The following is an 18,199-nucleotide window of genomic DNA, read 5'->3' as shown; positions in this document are numbered from 1 at the left end:
TGGATAGGGGTGGGAGATTGCAACCAGGGTGGTCCGCCCTGTTTCGACGAATGCAATCAACCTGGCGTGCACAATCAAATAAGATAAAATAGAACAAGTTGCCTTGCAACTTTAGGCTGTGCACGCCATACGCAAGAAGAAGAAGAATGCTTAGAACTGAGGAATTGTAAAGGTAAAAAGACCCTAATGGGGGTTATCTACAGGCCCCCAAAAAGTAGCCTGGATATAGGGTGCAAGTTGAATCAAGAGTTAAAATTAGCATGCCGCAAAGGTAATGCTATGGTTGTTATGGGAGATTTCAACATGCAGGTAGACTGGGAAAATGAGGTTGGTACTAGACTTCAAGTAAGGGAGTTTGTGGAGTGCGTCCAAGGGGAATTCTTAACTTTTTCTCTCTCCCACTTTTTAAGAAAGGCGGGAGAGAGAAAACAGAGAATTATAGACCAGTTAGCCTGACATCAGTGGTGGGGAAGATGCTGGTGTCAATTATAAATGATGAAATAGCGACACATTTGGATAGCAGCAACAGGATCGGTCCGAGTCAGCATGGATTTACGAAGGGGAAATCATGCTTGACTAATCTTCTGGAATTTTTTGATGCAACTAGGAAAATGGACCTGGGAGAACCAGTGGATGTAATGTACCTGGACTTTCGGAAAGCATTTGATAATGTCCCACATAGATTAGTGGATAAAATTAGAGCACATGGTATTCGGGGTATGGTACTGACATGGATAGAAAATTGGTTGGCAGACAGGAAACAAAGAGTAGGGATTAACGGGTCCCTTTCAGAATGGCAGGCAGTGACTAGTGGGGTGCCACAGGGCTCGGTGCTGGGACTGCAGCTATTTAGAATATACATCAATGATTTAGATGAAGGGATTAAAAGTAACATTAGCAAATTTGCAGATGACACAAATCTGAGTGGCAGTGTGAACTCTCAGGAGGATGCAGGGTGACTTGGATAGGTTGGGTGAGTGGGCAGATGCAGTTTAATGTGGATAAATGTGAGGTTATTCACTTTGGTGGCAAAAACAGGAAGGCAGATTATTATCTGAAAGGTGTCAAGTTGGGAAAAGGGGAAGTACAACGAGATCTGGGGGTCTTTGTTCATCAGTCACTGACAGTAAGCATTTAGGCAGTGAAGAAAGCTAATGGAATGTTGGCCTTCATAACAAGAGGAGTTGAGTATAGGAGCAAAGAGGTCCTTCTGCAGTTGTACAGGGCCCTAGTGAGACCACACTTGGAGTATTGTGTGCAGTTTTGGTCTCCAAATTTGAGGAAGGACATTCTTGCTATTGAGGGAGTGCAGTGTAGGTTCACGTGGTTAATTCCCGGCATGGTGGGACTGTCATATGTTGATAGAATGGAGCGGTTGGGCTTGTATACTCTGGAATTTAGAAGGACGAGAGGGGATCTTATTGAAACATATAAGATTATTAAGGGATTGGACACGCTAGATGCAGGAAACATGTTCTCGATGTTGGGGGAATCCAGAACCAGGGGCCATAGTATAAGAATAAAGGGTAGGACATTTAGAACGGAGATAAGGAAAAACTTCGTTCCTCACCCAGAAAATTGTGAATCTGTGGAATTCTCTGCCTCAGAAGGCAGTGGAGGCTAATTCTCTGGATGCTTTCAAGAGAAAGTTAGATAAAGATAGTGGAGTCAAGGGATGGTGAGAAGGCAGTAACAGCGTACTGATTGTGGATGATCAGCCATGATCACATTGAATGGCGGTGCTGGCTCGAAGGGCCGAATGGCCTACTCCTGCACCTATTGTCAAGATTTACATCCCATTCAAAAACAACAAATTATGAAACCTGAAGGTGAATTTTCTTAAATCAGAAAGACAAAGGACATTTATTGTCACATACACCAATTGGTGCAGTGAAATTTGAGTTACCGTGCAGCACACAAATAAGATAAACACAACACTGTAGAACTTAACATAAAACATAAAAACATCCCCCCACAGCGGAATCAACGTTTCAACAAAGTTCAGTCCTCTTCCTCTTGTTCACCCGTGGTCGGGGCCTATTGAGGTCTTCGCAGTCGCCGCAACGGCGGCCCAATGTTTCACGCCCTCTCGCCAGGATGATTGGAGCTCCGGCTTCAGAATGGAGAACACACTCAGCGGCTTGGAGTTTGCAAAAAAGGCCGCTTCCTACCGGAGACCCCGGCTCCCAAAGTCCGCAGTCCGAGCTGTGAGAAGATTCAACCCTGACAATCCTCGACGAAAGATCCCAGGCTCCGCGATGTCAAAGTCAGCGCCGCCCGCGGCTGGAAGCTCCGCAGACCACAGCTCCACGATGTTAAAAGTCGGCAGGCCCAACATTCTGGAGCTCCAAACGGCGACCCCGGTAAGGCATCGCCCGCACCGCGATGGTAATCCAGTGCTGCACTGCCGCTGAAGCTCTGACCAGTCTCCGGCACGAAAGGCCGCGCCAATCCAGATGGTAGGCCGCGAGAGGGGGGGGGGGGGCGTGGATGCGGCTCGGAGAAAAGGCGCATCCTCGACCAGGTAGTGACTGAGAAGACGGTTTCCCCCTCCCCCCCCCCCCACATAAAAAAAAGACTAAAAGACCTCCAAAACAAATTTTAAAAAGGATGAAAGGACGAACAACTGCTGACGAGGCTGCCACACTCAATGGCGTCACCACTCTAACAGAACATCCGAGGTTTCTGTGATCTATTAAGCTGCAAATTGTTTTAAGCAACAACTAGTCAACAACTTTGCAATTTAAAATTATTTCATGCATCTATATAACGTGTACACGTCTGAAAGTCTGCTCCTTCATTTGTAGAGAAAACTTTGCTGGTAAATCTTTACGTTTTAAAAGGCAACACCACTTTCAGTGGTAGAAAATGTATTTTAGAGATACAGCATGGGAACAGGCCCTTCGGCCCTCCAAGTTCACACGGATCATTGACGACCTGTTCACACTCGTGTAGATTATTATTGCCATGTGTACCGTACAGTAAAAAGCTTTTGTTGCATTCTATCCAGTCAAAGACTACACATGATTACAATCAAGCCGTCCATAACTTACAAATAAAGGATAAAGGCAACATAAGTTCATACGTGATAGGAAAGAATTAGTTCATGAGGCCCATCAAATCTACTCCGCCATTCAAGCATAGCTAATCTATCTCTCCCTCCTAACCCCATTCTCCTGCTTTCTCCCCATAACCCAACACCCGTATTAATCAAGAATCTATCTATATCCGCCTTAAATATATCCAGACTTGGCCTCCACAGCCTTCTGTGGTAAAACATTCCACAGATTCACCACCTTCTGACTAAAGAAATTCCTCCTCATCTCTTACCTAAAATAACATCCTTTAATTCTGAAGCTGTGCCTTCAAGTCTTAGACTCTCCCACTGGTGGAAACATCCTCTCCACATCCACTCTATCCAGGCCTTTCACTATTCGGTACATTTCAATGAGGTCCCACATCATCCTTCTAAACTCCAGCGAGTACAGGCCCAGTGTCGGCAAATGTTCATTATACAAATGATGCACAGGTCTGAGTGCGTCTATGGGAATTGTGTGCGTACGGTAACTTTGGATGGTTTAAACACACGAGTAGCCAAGTGGGTTTTAGACCATTCCAAAGTTACCGCGTGCACATAATTCCCACCAAAGCACGAAATAGACCTGTGCACCATTTGTTTTAAAGAATGGGGGGAAGTAACATAAAAATCTGCTATTTTCCAAATCCTGCATCCGGTAATGAGCAGGCACATGATTTGCCATGCGTCCGGTAAAAACTATTACACGGTACACCAGCCGCTTTTAGCCAATCAGATTGCAGAGATTCTTAGACCCATTCTATAAAATATGTTAACCCACTTATTCATAGGATCATTCTTGTAAATCAGAGGAATACAAGGGGAACGAGACATGGGACAGGCGACCTGTCAGTAGAGGGAGCTCCGGAAGGTTTGGGTAAAGTTTTTTTGGGAGGGGGGCTGCGGGTGGAGGGAACAGGACAAGGGACAGGTGCACCGTCGGGGTGACGTAGAGGGAGCTCCATACAACCCTGCCCCCTCCTCCCTCTTCGTCTCATCCCCCCCCCCCCCCCGTTATCCCGTCCCCACCTCTCCACGTCCCATCCCACCCACCCTGACTCTTCCCGTTCCCTCCCATACCATCCTCTACCCCTCTCCCGTCCCTTCCCATCCCCTCACCTCCTCTCCCTTCCCATCCCTCTTGTCCCATCCACTCCTCCTCTCATTAATTTGGGTTTTGGGTTCTGAGTAAATGAAAGCTTTGAAATTGGATTCTGTAGAAGGGCTGGGTAATCAGGAAATTGGAGGCCAACATTCAAACTGCATCCAAGCTGCTTCCTGTTGTGCCCAAGCAAAAGATATTGACAATGGCGAGAAGGTTCTGGCTTGCTTCTGTAAACACAAGCCTTGGAAACTTCCTGAGAATTCTGTATCCTCAACTAGCAGAAACTTCTGTGGGCAACTGATAAGGATCCTTGCATTGTTTAAGAAGGTACTGCAGATGATAGACCTTTGACTAACTTCCTGTTATTTGGGGTTTCGTAACTAAACTAAGATCGATATAACCATAGCATGATTATATTGTATTAGTGACAAGCATGCTTTGAATGGGTAGAGCTGTAATTGATATGTTAGACGTCATTGCTGCCATTCTGTATGAACATGTGACTATGTTTCCAAAACAGTATAAAACGATGCTGTAAGTCTTCATTCTTTAGTGTTGGCCTGGGAGGAGTTAAGCATCTGCTATATGCTTGACTTTGTATCTCCTAGCACTCTCTAGCTAAATGATCATTAAAGCTTGTATTGGTTTTACCCAACTTATTGTAAGTTGTCTGTTTTAAGAAAATGAACCTTAACAAGGCGACCTGTCAGTAGAGGGAGCTCCGGAAGGTTTGGGTAAAGTTTTTTGGGGTGGAGGGAAACAGGACAAGTGACAGGTGCACTGTCGCGGTGACGTAGAGGGAGCTCCATACAACCCTGCCCCCTCCTCCCTCTTCGTCTCACCCCCCCCCCCGTTATCCCGTCCCCACCTCTCCACGTCCCATCCCACCCCCGACTCTTCCCGTTCCCTCCCATACCGTCCTCTCCCCCTCTCCCGTCCCTTCCCATTCCCTCCTCGCCCATCCCCTCACCTCCTCTCCCTTCCCATCCCCTCCCTCTTGTCCCATCCACTCCTCCTCTCTTCACTCCTCGTCCCACCCCATCCTGTCCCCTCCTCTCCAGTCTCTCTTCTCCTCCCCATCCCCTCCAGTGCTATCCCGTCCTTTCCCTTCCCTCCCCTTCTGTATCATCCTCTCATCTCCTGACCCGTCCCCTCCCCTCACCTCCTGTACTGCCCCTGATGCCTACACTACCCCTCAAAGTGCCATCAGATTACCAAAGATGTGCGATCATTCACTCTGGCCTGTCCGACCTTCGATCTCTGACCCTCCCCTCTCCCTCCCTCCCGAATGTTCGTGCCCGGCATGTGAGGAGGTGCCCCTCCTCTGGGCGATCCCCTCCGTGTCGCCGGGCACAAGGGCACACCACCCTCACTGTGGGTCCGGCCTTACAACGGATGCGATGGTCTTGTGCACACCCGCCAAGATTTCGGACCCTTCCCCATCCAGATCGAAGGTCGGGATTGGTCGCCGCAAGGTCACACTCGCCTTTGACTCATCATGTGGCCTCCATTCCCCTCCCTCTCTCCCCCTCCCCTCAAAATCTGCTTAGGCTCTTTCCCTCGCCCATCCTCCTGCCCCCCACTGCCTTTCCACCCTTTATTCATTCCTCTCCCTCACCCCTCCCATCCTCTCCTCTCACCCCCCTCCTCCCTCCCTCCCTTCTTCTCTCTCCCCGGGATCCTGAGAATAGAGGGGAGGTTTGGAAGAGAGAGAGGGAGATGGATTTGGGGGAGGGGGGGAAGTGAGGGGAGGGGAAGTGGAGGGGAGGGGAAGTGGAGGGGAGGGGAAGTGGAGGGGAGGGGAAGTGGAGGGGAGGGAGGGCAGGGGAAGTGGAGGGGAGGGCAGGGGAAGTGGAGGGGAGGGCAGGGGAAGTGGAGGGGAGGGCAGGGGGAGTGGAGGGGAGGGCAGGGGAAGTGGAGGGGAGGGCAGGGGAAGTGGAGGGGAGGGCAGGGGAAGTGGAGGGGAGGGCAGGGGAAGTGGAGGGGAGGGCAGGGGAAGTGGAGGGGAGGGGAAGTGGAGGGCAGGGGAAGTGGAGGGCAGGGGAAGTGGAGGGCAGGGGAAGTGGAGGGGAGGGTTGGGCTTGTCTGATAACATCTGGGGAAAAGTGTCCCTGAATATGGAGGCATACGTCTTTATCTCTGGCCTGATGAGAGAGAGGGGAGAAGAGGAAGTGGCAGGGGTGAGGTTGGTCTTTGATGAACCTCTGGAATCTAATCCTGCATTCCAAATTATGTGCTGGTTCACTTCCTGAAGTCAATCACAATCTCCTTTGTTTTGCTGACATTGAGGGAGAGGTTGTTGTCCTTTTTATCATTTATGAAATATCCCACAGCAATATTATCTGAAGCCTCGTCAAGTTCTGCTTGCATAATGTCAAACGTTTGACCCGACCTTCGACTCTCTCCTTCCCTGCAGCGCTTTTGATTTGTCAGGATGCTTGCCCTTTATTTCGTATCTTGCCCAACCCTAGGCTGCTAAATCACAATAGTGCAAACGACATGTTACAAATACTAAAATCACTGGATTCAATGGCACCACAAACTTTTGTCATTAACTCCATCTTCCCATAAACAAGGTTCAAGCCAAAGTAGTCAATTTGCAATATCTACAGTGCCCTCCATAATGTTTGGGACAAAGACTCATTTATTTATTTGCCTCTGTACTCCACCATTTGAAATTTGTAATAGAAAAAAAAAATCACATGTAATTAAAGTGCAAATTGTCAGATTTTAATAATGGCCATTTTAACACATTTTGATTTCACCATGTAGAAATGACAGCAGTGCTTTTACACAGTCCATCCCATTTCAGGGCACCATAATATTTGGGACACAGCAATGTCATGTTTAGTATTTTGTTGCATATCTTTTGCATGCAATGACTGCTTGAAGTCTGTGATTCATGGACATCACCAGTTGCTGGGTGTCTTCTCTGGTGATGCTCTGCCAGGCCTGTATTGCAGCCATCTTTAGCTTATGCTAGTTTTGGGGGCTAGTCGCCTTCAATTTTCTCTTCAGCATATAAAAGGCATGCTCAATTGCATTCAGATCAGGTGATTGACATGGCCACTCAAGAAATTACCATTTTTAAACTCTGAAAAACTCCTTTGTTGCTTTAGCAGTATGTTTGGGATCATTGTCTTACTGTAGAATGAACTGCAGGCCAATGAGTTTTGAGGCATTTGTTTGAACTTGAGCAGATAGGATGTGTCTATACACTTCAGAATTCATTATGCTTCTACCATCAGCCGTTGTATCATCAATGAAGATAATTGAGCCAGTACCTTCAGCAGCCATACATGCCCAGGCTATAACATCCCCACCACCATGTTTCACAGATGAGGTGGTATGCTTTGGATCTTGGGCCGTTCCTTCTCTCCTTTATACTTTGCTCTTGCCATCATCCAAGATATGTTAATCTTCGTCTCATCTGTCCACAAGACCTTTTTCCAGCACTGTGGTTGTTCTTTGGCTTCTTGGCAAACTGTAACCTGGCCATCCTAATTTTACGGCCAACCAGTGGTTTGCATCTTGCAGTGTAGCCTCTGTATTTCTGTTCATGAAGTCTTCTGCGGACAGTGGTCATTGACAAATCCACACCTGACTCCTGAAGAGTGTTTCTGATCTGACGGAGAGGTGTTTGGGGATTTTTCTTTATTATAGAGAGACTTCTTCTGTCATTAGCTATGGAGGTCTACCTTGGCCTGCCAGTGCATTTGTGATTAGTAAGCTCACCAGTGCTCTCTTTCTTCTTAATGATGTTCCAAACAGTTGGTTTTGGTAAGCCTAAGGTTTGGCTGACGTCTCTAACAGTTTTATTCTTGTTTCTCAGTCTCATAATGGCTTCTTTGACTTTCATTGGCACAACTTTGGTCCTCGTGTAGATAAACAGCAATAAAAGTTTCCAAAGGTGATGGAAAGACTGGAGGAAAGACTAGGTGCTGAGAGCTCTCTTATACCTGCATTAACGAGGCATTTAAACACACCTGAGCAATTACAAATGCCTGTGAAACCATGTGTCCCAAACATTACGGTGTCCTGAAATGGGGGGGGGGGGACTATGTATAAACACAGCTGTAATTTCTAAATGGTGAAACCAAATTGTATAAAAATGGCCTTTAATAAAATCTGACAATGTGCACTTTAACCACATGTGGGTTTTTTCTATTACAAATCTCAAATTGTGGAGTACAGAGGCAAATAAATAAAAGATGGGTATTTGACCCAAACATTATGGAGGGCACTGTATACCCATATTTTTGAGCATCTAACGTAATCTAAAAAAATATAAATTTGTATCAATGTTCGCTTATGTTTAGAGATACAAAATGAAAGTTTACACTAGTTCTATTTTCCTATTTTCTCATCCACTCCCTACACACACCGGGGACAATTTACAGAAACCAATCAATCTGCAAACTGCGCGTCTTTCGGATGCGAGATGAAACCGGAGCACACGAACACAGGGAGAACGTGCAAACTCCACACACACAGCACTTGAGGTCAGGATCAAACCTGGGTTACCAGCATTTTGAGGCAGCAGCTCCACCAGCTGTGCCACTCGAAGTTATGAAGTTACCCTGGCTTGTTTTACTGCATTACATATACAGGTTGAACAGTGATATTCCGGCACCCTAGATTTCAGAGGCTTTCTTGATCAACCTTTTTTCCAGACCAACAGAGGTTTTGTGATAATAAAACAACATACAACCTTAGCCTGCTGATGACACCCCTCCCATATCTCTAAAGCACCATGCAGTGCCAGAAACTTTAAAAAAAACAAATGTAATATGTAAACTGGATGTGAATGGAATGACCTGCCACCTCATACGCGGCTCTCACCATCTCCCCAGCCGTTTAGAGCTCCAGCTTCCGACCCCACACTGAACTCAAAATGCGCACCAGCAAGCCCCTCTCACCTGCTGCTGTCTCTTGCTGTTGGCAGTGGCTTCATCCGCTCCCCGATCGACCACCGCCGCCTGCTTCTCCCATCGCTCAGTTCAGTCGGCCTCTTTCGCACTCCCCTCTTCCCGCAGAGTTGCTGACATACTCCATAAAGTGAAACAACACAAAGTGCTGGAGTAATTCAGCCGACTGAATTACTCCAACACTTTGTGTCCTTTTGTATATTAACCATCATCTGCAGTCATCTGCAATAACAGACACCACTCCCACCACTATGGTCCGTTATAGCGATAGTTTACTCTAAATGGACATAGCTTGGCAACATGTTCAGCATGACATTGTGGGCCAAAGGGCATGTTACTGTTCTGTACAGTTTTATGTATTGACCTGATTGCTTTTCTGTAATTCCTGAACCTTCTTAGCAAACTCTTTCGCTTCTTTCTGGCACTGTTGTTCCAGTTTCTCCACCTTCCTTTGGATGCGTTCATCCAGCATCTTCAGTTCCTCAATGTGGTCCACAAATTCTTCCAAAAGCCTGTGGTATAAGATTATGTTGATTCAACATTTTTCATCAGAGGTTTACATAAAACAAAGTAAGGTTTTATGTAAATAATCATTGTTTCCAATATGTACCAATACCATGACATCATTTGGTTTCCCACATGACTATCTGCATTTTTTTTCCATTATTTTATATTCAAAATGCAAATCATAAAATGGTTCAAAAGAAGTTGAACAGTTGCCACTAAATAATTTCTGCAACATTTCCGCGCTGAAAAGCTTGGAGGATTGTGCTCAATTTAGTCACCTAGCTACTGGAAAGGTGCTATTAAGTTGGAAAGGGCGCAGAAAAGATTTACGAGGCGTTGCCAGGATTCAAGAGCTTGAGCTTTATGGAAAGGTTGGGTGGACTTGGCCTATATTCTTTGGAGTGCAGGAGGCTGAGAGGTGATCTTACAGAGGTGTATAAAATCAATAGGCTGGATGCACGGAGCTTTTTTTCCCCCAAGGGTATGGGAATCCAGATCTAGAGGACAGAGGTTTAAGATTTCCCAAGAACCTGAGGGGCAACGTTTTCACACTGAGGATGGTGGGTATATGCATTGAGCTGCAAGAGGAAGTATTTGAGGCAGGTACAATAAAAATCCTGAAGCTCAATTAGCAGTACATTTAATAATTTTAACAAATTATCTGCCAGCTCTGTTGTTTAGATTGTAGAATTGTATCTGTGTCAGTGGCCCAGAACCACCATACAGACTCAAATGTCTCTCAACTTGGAAAGCTAAACTAAAAGATCTGTTAAAATCCTACACCTTTTTGGATCAAAGGCTTCTGCTCCACCTCTGGAACCTCCACCTGGTGTCCTCCACGCTAGGCGCTCAATGTATTCATCAATATCAAAGGGTTCCTGAGAACAAAATAAACACCTGTGTTACAACAGCCTGCAGAGATGCAAACTTGAACTGTCAAACTTTGATAGTCCACTGTTAGAATGTCTGGCACTATTAAGATATATTGACAGGCATGCCCAATAAGCCCAAGGGGAAAAAAGGAATTTCGCAATTTAAGGATTATCTAAAAAAAAACAGATAAATTAAATTGATTTATGTTGCACTGATACAAAAAAATATCCGTAAAGATCATCTGGGCATAATTTGCACACCCAAAACACTTCAAAACATTGTAAAACCAAGGTACCTCCCAAATTATGAAAACAAAAACTCAAAATTAGAATTATCCTAGATGTTTGTCCTTCACTGTTACAAACAAAAATAATGTACTGAATAAGGCAAATTGCTCAGTTCTTATGAATGTATGGAGAGAGGGTTTAACAAATATGTGCAGCATCCAATTATTTTCAGCAGAATTGTTAAATACACAAAAAAATACTGATAATGTGAAGAATAATTGGTCAGAAACAACAATGCCCTTTTTTGGTGACACACACTGGTTCTGTATCTTTGTAAGTGAATCAATGCCAGCAGATTATTAGTGCAAATCTAAGAAAGTTAGGTGAGTTATTCTAGTATGGGTGGTACAGGTGCAAATAGTATCCTGAAACTACACAAAAGATTGCAATCATTTTTTCACTTCTGTATTTCAGTACAAAATGTGCAAGTGTCTTGGGATTTTTAAAAAAAGACGCATTCCGTTACATCAAATTCTATGTTGAAAATTTCAAAAGACAGTTTGAGTGAACTTTACATGTGACTATCCAAGACACAGCTTAACTCAGCCATTATTTTTTTTTGATAATTATAAAGGACATTCTTATTTCTATTCAAATTTGCTAATTCTGCAGATCTATCTAACATTAATGTTGCAGCAACAGTTGTATACAATGCAATTTTTTTGCAAACATATTAGATATGTGGCAGTTAGCCTGGCTAACCTGATTATCCTGTATCTGTACACTGTGGACAACTTGATTGTAATCAAGTACAGTCTTTCCGCTGACTGGATTGCACACCACAATAAAGCATCTCACTGTACCTCAGCACACATGACCATAAACAAAACTAATTCTGAGAATCATCTCATCCTACCCGAGTTCATTTTACCGGCTTGAATGTTAGTAATTTGGAGAAATAATAAAGAATTTAAATGGAATTGTGCCAGTGTAATGTGTTTTGGGCAAGGCAAACAGAAGTCTAATCTTCATATTACAGTACGGAACAGGGAGGAGTGGAGAATGGTTATGTTACTAAAGCAGTAATCCAGGGACACAATGAAATTACATTTGGGTAGATGGGATAATTACAAATTATTTGAATGTGTAAAACAAAATGACAAACAATAATGGCCATCACAAACCTACTGGTTTGCTTTAAAAAACACTGATGCTTCAGGGAGCCTGTGCTCTCTGTGATTCCATGCCTCAGAACCGGCCAACCAGCTATTCAGTTCAAGGATAATTAAATGCTGACCTGGCCGATAAAGTCCAAATTCATCACAAGACAGCATTTATTATCAAGTTTTATTCCAAGAAGTAGATGGACAACCGCATTCTTACACTATTGCATGTTGCTGAAATAACTTGGAATCATTTTAAAATTATAACTTTACCTACATGTTGTATTGCCACAGGTGAATTAGATCTTAACAGACTGATAAACCTCAAAAGGAGATTAGTGGGTCTATTTTGCCCCCATTGACTTCTTGAAAGAGCTATCCATTGGTCCCACTGCCCTCCCAGTAAATTCGTCCTTCATGAAATTTTGTTTCAAAAATGACAGAAACCACATACTCATTAGATTCTCCTGACCACATTTTCAAAAGTAGTTTCCACCTAATCAATTCCCCCCTCCAACTAGGTGCAAAGGTTGGCCATGGCCAATTCTTTTTGAATTTCCCTAACCAAAGATAAATACACAATCTGCACCAAATGTATCCCTAATGGCTTCTGAAATTAGAAAATCACTTCATAAACCTTCATAGGTCATGGCTCCACTTGTTTAAAGCCAAAATGTACCACGATGACACTCATAAAAATGCAACACTCTGATTTCATGAGTACTTTGTACTGCTGCTACTGATCTTAGTCACTACCGACAATAGCAAATCTCTGCTCCAGGTGATTAAAAATGAAAGGTTGTTACTGTAGACTAGACTGGTCACATAACAAATATTTAAGTCAATTTTATAGATCTACATTGCATTTTTAAAACCACATATGGCCTGCTCAGCATAATAATTACTTTAAGGTTTACAACATATTTAAGGATCTAAGTGAAATTCAAAAAACATACATTATTAAATAAAAGTTAGCATTCTTGCCAATCTGGACAGACTCACTGCTGAAATGCAATTGTATTGGATAATTATGAAAAAACAAAATTTAAAAATTGTTTGCAACATCGTAATGCTTCTTGTTTTGATTATATATCACCATCTCTGGCAATGCCCTGATGAGATCTTTTCCTGAAAGTCAAAGTGGTACTCCCAAAAAACTTGGTATATCTCAGCAAGTGATTTCCTAGATAATCTCAGAAGACAGCGATGCATCTTCATGTATGAATTAATTATAGGCCTAACATTGGGTGGATCTCAATGATCAACAGTAATTTCATGGTCACTGTTACTGACCAATGGTTTATTTTAGACTTATTTCATCTCCTCTCCTGATTATTAGTCCTGGCTCCTAGTTCATTCATCGAATTATTCAATTGTTGTGTTAGCACACCCCTTAATCATTACAAATACATTAAATAGCAAGGTTTCATTTTTGGTCAAATAGTAAGTCATAATGAACCTGCAGTCATGAGCACATTAAAATAAACAAAGGGGGATTCAAAGATGGTCCCCAACAATGAGATGTGCCTAATACAGCTGGCTTGGCAGTCAATGTGCAACTTTAGCAGACACTTTCAGCTCAATAGCTAGCAGGTTTAGCTAAAGACCTTCTACCTTTACCAAATGTGCAGCATCTAAAAAGCAACAGCCCTATTTATACATGAATCAAAGGGAAACGGTTGTCCTTTATTCAACTTGAACTACAAATCAGGACCAGGTCAATGCTCCAGAATTTCCAATTAGAAATTCCGCTTGCCTTTGAGTAATTACCGTTATAATTAAGGAAAATTTTTTGCGGCACATTCTGGTGTATTTATATGCAGACTTAAACACAAAAATTCCTTTCAGGTATCCTTTGCTTCTGCACAAGGTGCACTTAAGGATAATAAGCAGCAATTATTGAACTGACAAGAGGTTCAGTAGTTCTTTATTTTATTTATTACAAAATCTTGTTCCTGCTGCACAAGTTTCACACAAACTTTAAAGGCAGAAATAGTACAGTTACTGCTCTTGGACTAAGAACTCACTTGCACACTCAACTTATCACTGCCACAGATAATATCAAAACTGCGTATTGCTAAATAAATATTTCAGAACATTTATGCCATGTCAGCTTCTGGCAGTGTATGGTCCAATCTTGACTTTTTACTATAACTAGTTTACTGTAAATGTAATGGAATGCTATTTATTGTCATTCAAACCTAGGTTTGAACGAAATTACATTTACTACAGTTTTTTACATTACAAAAAAACCCAAGACCCACACGTAACACAGTTTACATAAACATCCATCACAGCAAATTTCCAACACCTCCTCACTGTGATGGAAGGCAAAGTCCTATCTCTTCCCTAACATAAAAAATGTTATTCACGTGTTTCCTGGAGAATTTTCAGCAACAGACATCACATAAAGTGAAAATTATATTAGGCAGATCAGTGAAATGCTGCAGCGATCTCCCCACTACCTATAAAACCTGGGGGAAATGACATGAGGAACACCTGCGAAAGGTCAAAATATTAATGTTTAATTAAAAGAGAGAACCTCAAAGGTGAAGATAACCTTGCACTAGATCAGTTAGAGACAAACAAATTAGATACATCACTGTATAACTTAGCAGGACAAACAAAAATATTGGAAATAGGTCAGGTTAGGCAATATTTTTCATGATGGGCAAGCAACCTGATTATAGAACATTTGAAAATTAATGACCAACAATATGTACCCTGCCCATCTCAATCGCAGGACAATTTGCTTTTCAAATTTGGAACGAACATCAACAATATCGCCAGCACATTCACTCTGCAAGACCGATCCTGACAGCTTGAATTCTATACAAACTACTGTTTCCAAATCCATAACATGATATTCAAAAAGGAGCATCGACTGAATTCATCCATTCTGTCCCTTTCAGCCCATCTATTCCCAAAAGCACCATCCACACCATTGTAATCCTGATTTAGGCACATCGATAGTTTCCTCTGCAGCCTTGCATCTTTTAACATTTTAACTATAGACTATCCAAAATATACTGTTTCTTCCATGCCCAAAGAAGTCCTGGTAGATCATCACTGATGTAATTATGAAAAGTAGAATAGCATAACAAAGGCACAGGCCCTTCAACCCACAAAGTCTGTGCCGAACAGACTAGAGTTAAACTTAACTCATCTGCCTACACGTGATCCATACCCTGTCTATTCCCTACATATACATGTGCCAATTTAAAATCCTCTTCAATCCCACTCTCATATCTGCCTCCATCACCACCACCACTCGTAGCAGTGCATTCCAAGCACCACCATCCTATGTAAAACTCATGCCCTGCACATCTCTTTTTAAACTTTACCCCTCTCATCTAGAAGCTATGTCCTCTAGCATTTGATATTTCCATCCTGGGAAAAGGGTTCTGATGGTCTATGTTATCTAAGACTCATATTTTCTTTTCTTCTATCAGCCTACAATACTCTGGAGAAAACAATCAAAATCTGTCCAATTTCTCCTTATAGCTCCAATAAAGGCATTTGTTAATTCGCTTCTGTACCCTCTCTAAAGCCTCCACATTCTTCCTGTAATGGGGCAACCAGAATTGCACATCAGAATCCCTCGATTTTTCGATCTGAGTTTGTCACTCATGTGGAGTGCTCCAGTACTCCAAATCTAACAATCAACTCACCCCTCCCCATAACCCCAATTCTGTTTGTTTGAAAAGGCTCCAGATTCACAGCTGTGCTTTCCAAACCCAATGGCCCCAACTCTAGGAATCCTATCAAAGCCCACCTTCCTCATATTAAAAGCCACCCTTACACCAATCTTGTTATAACACTCCTTTATTTAAACATGGAACCTATTTATTTAAAGGCAACTTTTAAGTGGGTTGAGACATTCATCCATCTTAAAATGGTGCATCGCTGATGCTAAGTTCCATGTTAAAGGTGTAAGAGAAAAGGAAGAACAGAAAGGATTGAAAATTTACAACTTTCATTGGAATGAAAGTGAACATGTGAAGATTTTCATTATTTGGTAAATCACAAGAGATTTCTATTTCTATTAGATGTGCTAAAGTATAATGGCTATTTAGAGTTACATTTAATTGGATCACTCCAGGGACACACAATGCTGAGAACTATATTCTAGGGCAGAGTCCCCTAGTCCTCACCTTCCACCCTACTAGCCGTCACAAACAACAAATAGTCCTCCGTCATTTTCGCCACCTCCGTGACCCCACTACTCGCCACATCTTCCCATCTCCCCCCCTGTCTGCTTTCCGCAAAGACTGCTCCCTCCGTAACTCACTTGTCAATTCTTCCCTTCCCACCCGCACCACCCCCTCCCCGGGCACTTTCCCTTGCAACCGCAAGAGATGCTACACGTGTCGCTTTACCTCCCCCCTCGACTCCATTCAAGGACCCAAGCAGTCGTTCCAGGTGCGACAGATGTTCACCTGCATCTCCTCCAACCTCATCTATTGCATCCGCTGCTCTAGATGTCAGCTGATCTACATCGGTGAGACCATGCGTAGGCTTGTCGATCGTTTCGCCGACCACCTCCGCTCGGTCCGCTTTAACCAACCTGATCGCCCTGTGGCACAGTACTTCAACTCCCCCTCCCATTCAGAATCCGACCTTTCTAATAATAATAATAATAATAAATTTTATTTATTGGGCTCCTTTCAGACATCTCAAGGGCACCTTACATAGATTAACAGGAATATAAACATATAATCAGAATAAAATAAATAATAAAGACATCACAGAAACACAAATTATAAACAGAATTCAGTCCAAAAACAAAAAATCAAAAACACAATGTGAAGAGAGAGCAGCGGCAGCTACTCTCTCTGTCCTGGGCTCCTCCATTGTCAGAGTGAGCACCACCGGAAACTGGAGGAGCAGCACCTCATATTCCGCTTGGGCAGTCTGCACCCCAGTGGCCTGAACATTGACTTCACCAATTTCCGGTAGCCCTTGCTGTCTCCTCCCCTTCTCAGCTCTCCCTCAGGCCTCTGGCTCCTCCTCTTCCTTTCTTCTTCCCGTCCCCCCACCCTGCATCAGTCTGAAGAAGGGTTTCGGCCCAAAACGTTGCCTGTTTCCTTCGCTCCATAGATGCTGCCGCACCCGCTGAGTTTCTCCAGCATTTTTGTCTACCTTCAATTTTCCAGCATCTGCAGTTCCTTCTTGAACACTATATTCTACACTCTCTATCTTTCTCTTCACTCTACCTTTAGTATGTCTTTGGCTTGATTGCATTCATGTATTGTATCTGATTTGATGGGGTAGCAAGGCAAACAAAAACTTTTCATTGTACCTCAATACACCTAAACTCTCTCATTTGGCATTATGGATCAAATAGCATCCTCTGCATTTATTTCTATATGGGTAACAATAAATCATGTTATCGATCCATGGTCCTTTAGATTGCACTTTGTCTTAAAAAACAACTTTAACTCTGCTCATCAAGCCAGGATTTTCTGCAACCACTCCTTTGCAATCCAAATGATTTTGTTGAATTAATCTTGACACACTGTGGATCATGGTTAGTAAACAGTTCTACTGAAAGGATAGCCATCCAAAATGTAGACTGCTTCTTTCTCAACTGATATTGTATTGTCCTGGTCTTTATACAAAACAAATTTCAACAACCCCAAAATTCCATTGTGTACCTGATCATCACGTCATTTATAACTCACTTTCAGCATTGATGTTTAACAACTAAGGCTGTCTGTTCAAAATATTTATTGTCTTTATTGCAGATTTCCAGCAGCCCTATTATTTCATTGTTATGTGATTAATCATTTGTAATGTACCCCGGCATTGATGTTTGGTCTTTACCATAAGATTCCCAGCAACCCAAATATTTCATCATTGTTTGATTAATCACCACTTCATTTATAGCTCACTCCAGTACTGATGTTAAATGACTGCTATGCCAGACCTCTCCGAGCCCACTGTACCAGCGCAGTCACCATTCCCCTTGTTTACCCACAGCCCCGGCCCCGAGCGGTATCCACCCGGCGAGACCCGAACCGCAGCCGGCGGCGCCCGGCCCCACCTCGAACAGCTCTGCCGTGGTAGCCATGACTCCAGTTGCTTCTTGTCCGTCTACCGAGCCGCCTACATAATGAAGCGATCCAGGAACGGCCTGCAAGGGACGCTGCCAACTCCCGCCAGGGGAAGCCAGAGACTCTGGGTCGGCCACTGACGCTTCCCCCTCAGCAACCGCTCCACCGCCGCCGCCTCCCCTCCATCTTCCCGCTTCACCGGAAGTCACTGAAGCCGTGCCGGGAGGGAGGGGGGGGGGAGAAAAACGGCAGAGCACATGCGCA

General features: G+C 43.5%; 1 protein-coding gene and 1 non-coding gene across 2 annotated transcripts in view; both read right to left on the bottom strand.

The window, feature by feature from the left end:
- Positions 1-18,192, bottom strand: part of exoc5 (exocyst complex component 5) — a 50,699-nt gene extending 32,507 nt beyond the window's left edge. The window contains exons 1-3 of the mRNA XM_033027208.1: positions 17,926-18,192; positions 10,400-10,494; positions 9,474-9,621 (exon numbers count right to left, since the gene is read on the bottom strand). Of these exons, the coding sequence (XP_032883099.1) occupies positions 9,474-9,621; positions 10,400-10,494; positions 17,926-17,952 (270 nt within the window). The 5' untranslated portion in view covers positions 17,953-18,192. The remainder of the gene's footprint in view (positions 1-9,473; positions 9,622-10,399; positions 10,495-17,925) is intronic.
- LOC116977373 lies at positions 5,383-5,686 on the bottom strand. Its single transcript, XR_004413214.1, has one exon. It is a non-coding gene; the product is annotated as a small nucleolar RNA U85 (small nucleolar RNA).
- Positions 18,193-18,199: the final 7 nt, after the last annotated feature.

The sequence above is a fragment of the Amblyraja radiata genome, chromosome 9 (assembly GCF_010909765.2).
Source record: "Amblyraja radiata isolate CabotCenter1 chromosome 9, sAmbRad1.1.pri, whole genome shotgun sequence".
Taxonomy (NCBI): Eukaryota; Metazoa; Chordata; class Chondrichthyes; order Rajiformes; family Rajidae; genus Amblyraja; species Amblyraja radiata.
This window is presented reverse-complemented; position numbering and strand designations above follow the sequence as displayed.